Raw genomic sequence first — 7,355 nt, 5'->3', positions numbered from 1 at the left:
ATGGGTGATTTTCGCGCATTCTTCCTGCGGTTTGTCGTGGCCTGCTTCATAACCTGCATATCTAATGCCACAAGCCTTGAGTCGCCTGTTGTCAAGACTGAATCTGGTCTCGTGTCCGGAGTGCGAGAGACAATTGACGGCCAGGAAGTGGACATGTATCTCGGGATCCCTTACGCAGAGCCCCCGATAGGGCACCTTCGCTTTAGCAAACCGGTGCCCGCTAAGCAGTGGAATGGAGCACTTGCAGCGAACAAGAAGGCGAATCCTTGCCCGCAGAATGTGCACTATTTTACGGATGAGGTAAGCTTTGACTACCCGAATAATTCGGAAGACTGCTTGTACCTCAACATTCGAAAGCCCGCCGCGGACTGCGAAGAGGCTGCTTGTCGCACTAAGCTACCAGTTGTGGTATTCATTCACGGGGACGCTTTTCAGTGGGGCGACTCGGGCTTCTTTGCTTACGACGGCGGAAATTTCGCCGCATTGACCAAAATTATTTTTGTAAGCTTCAACTACCGCCTCAATGTTTTCGGATTTCTCTCGACCGGAAACAGAGACGCCCCTGGCAATTGGGGCTTGTGGGACCAGAACCTTGCCTTGAAGTGGATACAACGAAACATCAGGAGTTTCGGTGGCAACCCTTCTGAAGTCACTCTCATTGGACACGGCGCTGGAGGTATTGCAACCGGGTTCCACGCCTTATCACCGCAAACCACTGGGTTGTTTAAAAGAATTATATTGCTTAGCGGTAGCCCACAGAATGACATCACCAGTTTTTATTCTGGCTCGGTCCAAAGCATAATTGAGCTGGGCCGGAATCTCACGTGCGAAGATTTGAATCAGCCGAAGGTAGGTCCTGTTATGGAGTGCTTGAGAGGCATTGACAAGAACCGCTTACTGGGTCATCTAAAAAGTAACAACTTGCCGAAACGTTTCTACGGACCGGTTCATGGTGACGAATACCTGCCGGACGATCCGTCACTCTTGGCCACTTGGAAAGAAAACATAAAGAGTAAAGAGATCATGATAGGGAACACGTTCAACGAAGGGGCCTTGTTCCTCTATAGAGTCATGAAGATGGTGCCACGATTCAAGGACCTTCTGCTCATCGATCCTCAATCCGCGATTGATATCGCGATTCGCACAGCGTTCCAAATATCGGCGCCTGATGTGAAAACGATTGTCAATGCCTACTTTTTCGGCTGGAACTTTGATAATGGGGAGAACAATGTGATTCCTGTCCTCAGTGATATTTTCGGAGATGGCCTTTTTATATGCCCAGCCACGTTCTTTGCGGACGCAGCATCTGAACAGAGAATCCCTGTCTTCAGGTATGTGTTCGACTACAGACCTTCATTCAGCTTCTGGCCTTCGTGGTTTAAGGTGGCACACGGAGATGACATTCCCTTCATTCTGGGATCTCTTGTGTTCTACGGAGACGAAAAGAGGTTACCACCAAGCGTTCGCTCCAATGACTTTGAGTTCTTCAAGGCACTGAAGTACACGAGCCAGGAGAAAGCTTTCATGAAGGACGTATTGGAAGCAATAGCGAAGTTTGTCAAGACCGGGTGAGTTTATAACACGTTGATTGGTTTTAGGTCGAACGAATACTGGCAAGTTTTAATAGCGAATCAAATACCTTTCTAGGCGAGTCACCGTACGAGTAAAATGGGGCAAGTTCAAATTTACTTTAGTAATTTTAGTTGAGCGTTTTCGAAGATATGTGTCACTGTTCGAATAATGGGCATAAGTGTAAAAAAAAGGTCATGCCGTATTACTTCTACGTCTTTTACAAAAAGTAAATATCCAGACATGCACTGCTTCTTCCTGCATCAGCTTACGCGAAACGAAACAAATTATAGATAAGAGCATTTTTTACCGGAATGTTCTTCATGAGTGCAATTTTTTATAGTGTCGGAAATTTACACTATAAGAACATATTCGCCGGTGTGCCCTCTAGAGTATGGTAAATTTGTACTATTCGCATTTTTTTTATTGTGGAAAGCATAGTCTATTGCGTTTTTCTTTTACTTTCTCAACTACTCCACGCGAGCAAAGGGCAAACTATATATTGTTTTTTTTTCCTGTGCGTCGGAGCATCAGACTATAGCGGTAAATATTTCCACAGCCGTATTTTTCAATATTCCACAGTCATCTCAAAATTAAAATTGATCTCCGCGAAAGCTCGACTTGATTAGAGCAAGACCGTCCATATTTGTCGTATATGATTTACATAATTGGTCAGCGCGAAATCTACAGGTAGAGGCAGCGAAGAATGTTCGATATGCAACCTTGAAGGCCAATGCTCATATGTGGATTGCACCCCCCAAACTAAGTTAGATGCAATACTGAAGATTTTCTTTATGCTAACTTCCTATCTGTATAACGTAAAAGTCATTAAGTTAATTAGCAGTGAAGGGTTGGCACGTTGTAGTGGTAACGAGCGTTGCGTATTTTTAAGGTGAAAAGTATAATTTCCATTAGCCGTAGCATCGCACTGTAACGCCATGCACTGGCGCTGCTTCGCTCGTTCTTACTGTGATTCGCTTTGTAGAAAAGTTCAAAGACTTTGAATCATAGACATTGGAACACCTATTGAAGCACAAAATTCTTTTTTCAACTCAGATGTGTCACTGTTCAATTTGTATTCGATATCATATTTAATTAGGTTTTTGCTGCACTAATCGCATTTGATTCTGTATCAAGACTGCACTTTTCATAATCGAATTAATAGCGCCGGTAGCAAACTCGGTTTCCATCGTTCTTTGAAAACGTACTACACCATCACTCCTAAACTTTCTATTTCCCTTTGAATGAAATGATTCTGCTATATATGCAGTGCAGTGGTGATAATCTGCGTTTTAATATTCTATAAATGCCTCCTCAATCGTTTAGCACTTCTCCTGTTTATTCAGCACATGATGAATTTCTTAAACGTCAATTATTTCAAGTTACTAAATTAGGAACTCTGGTTTGTTCTTGATAATCAATTTGCTTCTTCTACGTGGTTTTTTGAGAGGTTCACCTAACTTGAGAGGCTAAAAGTTCAAACAAATGTTAGGTTCAAGTTGGATTGAACCAACTTGGCACAAAGCACTTTAAATCAGCGCACCACAGACTATGTGCAGATGCTGTGTAGATCTCCCTTCTCAACGCTATCACAGATACTGGACCAAGCTTTTCATCCTCTAGTCAGTTCAATGTCTGTCGATATCTTTCGTCGTAAGGTATTGGTCATAGCGTTATCATAGATGCTGGAATAAGCATTTCGTATTGTAGTCAGTTCAGTTTATGCTATTATCTTTATTCATAAGTGAATACTCACGTTTTTATGTGATATCTTCGAAATGCTGATCTGGTTGCTTGTTTAAATTCCACACGTGTATTTTTGCTTGTAATCTACACAGTGTATTTTCACCGTCACATTTCTTTGCATTTATATTTGTAACAATGTTGCCGTCGTTTTAGTAGCTCAGGCACTTGTGAAGCATCGCGGCCGGAATCAATTTCCGGCCACGGCGGCCGGTTTTTGATGAAGGCGAAAAATCAAGCGCTCGTGTGCTGTGCGATGTCAGTGCACTTTAAAGAAACCCAAAAAGTGGAAATTTCCCAACCTCTCCACTACTGCATCGCAGCCTGAGTAATTTTGGGACGTTCAACCCATTAACGAAACAAAACCAAATCACACGTTTTAGTTTCTAGATGACTGAGAAGCTGCCATCGAAGCCAAGCATCATGAAGTGTATACGCTTGTTCTGATTGAATGAGCTGTTCCATGATGTTTAACATGAATGACGTTATTAGGTGCTGCCGCAGCAGTCTGCACGCTGTGGTTTAAATAGCTATCATTAAGAACCTTGCAACCTCGTTTGAAGCTCCCGTCCACAATAAAATTAGGCCTGTGTACATTGTGAGTTCCGGACCTAGCTTCGTTTTTTTATCTCGTCCTAGTTTCGTTGCTTTACCGACGTGTAAAACGTTACTTTTACTTCACGTGTTTTACTTGTCAATATTCTGTCGTATTTTTTTTCTTTAAATATTTTAGTTTTGTTTCTGTTGATTTGTTTTTAGTTGTTGTTTTTATTTTTGTTTTTTCTCTTCATTTCTTGACGCTCTAGGCACTACGTTTCTTATTTTATTTTTAGCTTACGTACGGACTTTTATAGGTAATGTTTTTTTTTCGTTTCCCTCAATTATTATGGACAATTAGAATAATGGTCACGTTCGCGGGAAGCGATCAGCGCTCTCTGCTGGGACATAAGAGAAGGGGCGGTACTGTTCCAGTTCTGGCATGTACAAAATTTTCTTACTGATGATTGACAGCTCGTGGTGACACGTTTTGGCCACAGCTCGGGATCCCGTCACTATTGAGGGAAGAAATGATGTCGCATTAAAATAACGAGCATGCACCTGGCAGGCGATAATTGACAGGTGACACGGTCGAGCAATGATTGGTCGTCGGTCAGTGTGACGCCACGAGACCAGATGGCATAATCAAGTTGCAATGATTCAGACTGCTCATTCACATGGGATTCAGAAGTTAGAATAAGTCGTCAGCTGGGGCCACCTCCTTCCAATGGAAAGGTGGGATGAATAAAGAGCACCGCCGACCATCGCGTCCCGTCGCTCTGATTGGCAAAGCTGTTTTGTGAAGTCAAAACCACGTGGGTCCCAGGCGGGAAATTAAAACGAAACTGGATCTTGATTACCAAAGACAGACCATACCTGAACTTTGACCTTGATTTGACCTCTTAAGGAAAAAGCCTTTAATGGCATATACTGTCGTCATTTGGTCAATAATACTGTCGTCATTCGGTCAGCAGCCAATAATACTGACATCTACGCCAGGCAGGTGAGAAACGCATCTTATAATTTTTCTGTTGTAGCGCCATGCCAGCGCGGTTGCCATGGAGACCACCGCTGATAGTTAGTGGTAGGTAGTTATCGGTAATGATAGTTAGAGGTATTTAGTGATAGTGACAGGGATGATAACGACAGAGATAACTGACTATTACGTCATCACCTGGTGATGTCATGGCCCCATGTGACGTCCCCCGGGCGTCATGATGATGTCACATCTGGTCATGACGTCAGCAGGCCATTCTAGCATATACGAAGGTGACCCCGCCGGGCGTCCAATACCGGTGTCCATGTAGCACTTTTCCTTTGGCACTTCCTCGAAAGCCGCACCCTACAACATGAAAAGCAGGAACGCAGCTTGGGCAAGTTGGTTATCCATTTGTGATAAAACAGCGCGTAGCAAAGGGACAAGACACATGCGCCGATTTGAAACTGTCCTCATTTCTAAGAAACACGACTTCTTATAAAATCGCACCATACATCAAATCACAGGCGTCACAGCCATATCATAGAGACAACCTCAAATGACAAGCACAGTCCTGTAATCAAGGAAGCGAATCATATTCTTAGCAAGTTTAATTCCTTTTCGGTTAATGCAACGGACAGCGTGCTAACACAACAATCACTCATTCTTGCTATCGAAGTTGCCTCGATAATCTCTCGGACCAGCTTGTTCTTTGTGTCTGGATGTTACTTTTCGTTTTCTGATCTCATGTGTCTTGTCCCTTTGCTGCGCGCTGTTTTGTCACAAATAAAAAGCACACGCAGCACAGTAGGCAATAACAGCGTATCAATATCGGTTTATAGGAACGAAAAGCGTAGTATCTGTCAAAATTCTCTGCGGACACCATAGCCGAGCTGTAAGGAAGGGGAGGAGGTGAGAGTGAAAAAAAGATTGAATGAGGTACCGTAGTGGAGGGTTTCGGACCAGGCCGCGCTATCGTGTCATCGCACTTTAGTGGTCCAAAGTGCCCCCTAGATTTTTTTTTTACACTTTGACCTTCACCTAAACGATGAGAGAAGTCGATGATCATCAGTACACTCCCGCTAGAGTAACTGGGTTAAGCCCCCCGTAATTTTTCCTATGTCCGTTGTCGTTGAAGAATAAACAAACTTCAGCTTCAGCTTCAAATTCTGTTTTGACGTATAAGCTTCCTGATGATACCTGAAGAAACATCAGCTAGAAATGACCGGAGCATTAACAAGAACGCTTAAAAGATGACGATAAAAAGCTCATTATGTTAGGTCTTGCGTTAATAATATTAGCCCATGCAATGGAGCAAGGGTGTCAAAGAATTCATATACGAGTTTTACTAGTCCCCTGAGTTAGTTCCAGAGCAAACTTCTGGATCATTTCTATGCGGCCGTTGGCTGGCATTCTGTTTAATTAGTAACTTTTAAAATAACAATGGTACCAAAATAAATTTAAAATCAATCAATTTAATACTTTTTATACCTTGTTTTGTATTCAGCCGACCCACGATACCAGGAAGTAAAGAGCCATGGCCAAGATACTCATCTTTCGACCCAGCGTACATTAACATCGTACCAAGCAACACAAGTCGGAGAGATGGACCGAAGCACGACCTCTGTATGATGTGGAAGCGTATATTCATGAAGAGGTGAGTTGGCTGCTGAAAGCTCGATACATATTGCGCTACTGCCTGCCGCACGCGGAACTATCTTGGAATTACACGCGGATCTATCTTGAACCTGGCTGCTTAGAACCCATATCTACATTTTACGCTAATCATATACAACTCGTTCGATCAAAAAGCCTTCGGGGCCGTAGTTCGTGTAGTGCTCGGCTACTCTTGTCGGAAATAGTCAGAATTCTGATTGATCGACGGTGTTCTGACCTCAAAGGCATATGACCTCGTGATGAATTTCAAACACCTAGAAAGCAAATTAAAGCTATAAAACAAAATGGGGTACGGTCTTAATGAAACCGATATTCACAAGAAGGTTCCTTTAATTGAGCTATTTTAGAAATGAGAAGTAATTCAATGAAATCAATTAGTCGCCATTCGGGTTCGAACCCAGCTCATTAGCATGCCAGAAAGGCACGCAATGCACAGGGTAGCGTGAAGGGTCTTTGGCACCATATGCGTTAGAGGGGCACCCGAAGGTCGCGTTGTAATGCATATGACTTACTAACGTGTGTTTGGAACGGGTACTGATGTTACATTATTAACAATTTAAATTTGAAATGATTTAAACCAGAAATTGTGAGAACAATGATCTCATTGAAAAAGCGGTGTTAAAGGCGCGCTTCGTTAGGGCGAAGGCTAAATTCCCCTCTAATTTTTTAAAGCAGCGATCTGCTTTAGAGCGTTGCAAATCTGTTCTGAACCATTGGAGCAATGGAAAATTAGAAGGCGCATCAGTGACCATGACTGCGTTCTTGCACATCCCACAGGCAATTAAATGTTGCAGGTGTGACCAATGTGCCGGTCCTCTGCCGCTCTGTGCCTCTGTACACAAAACCAGAATAA

At 43.0% G+C, this 7,355-nt stretch overlaps 1 protein-coding gene across 1 annotated transcript; it reads left to right on the top strand.

Annotated features, from left to right (window-relative positions):
- On the top strand, positions 1 to 7,355 carry LOC146208461 (cholinesterase-like). Its single transcript, XM_084578582.1, has 3 exons — positions 1 to 1,568; positions 6,333 to 6,482; positions 7,280 to 7,355. The coding sequence occupies exons 1-3, from the start codon at positions 1 to 3 to the stop codon at positions 7,353 to 7,355; spliced, it is 1,794 nt and encodes a 597-aa protein (XP_084434708.1).

Source organism: Amblyomma maculatum, chromosome 1 (genome assembly GCF_055883805.1).
Source record: "Amblyomma maculatum isolate TAMU_Amacu chromosome 1, ASM5588380v1, whole genome shotgun sequence".
Lineage (NCBI taxonomy): Eukaryota > Metazoa > Arthropoda > Arachnida > Ixodida > Ixodidae > Amblyomma > Amblyomma maculatum.
This window is presented reverse-complemented; position numbering and strand designations above follow the sequence as displayed.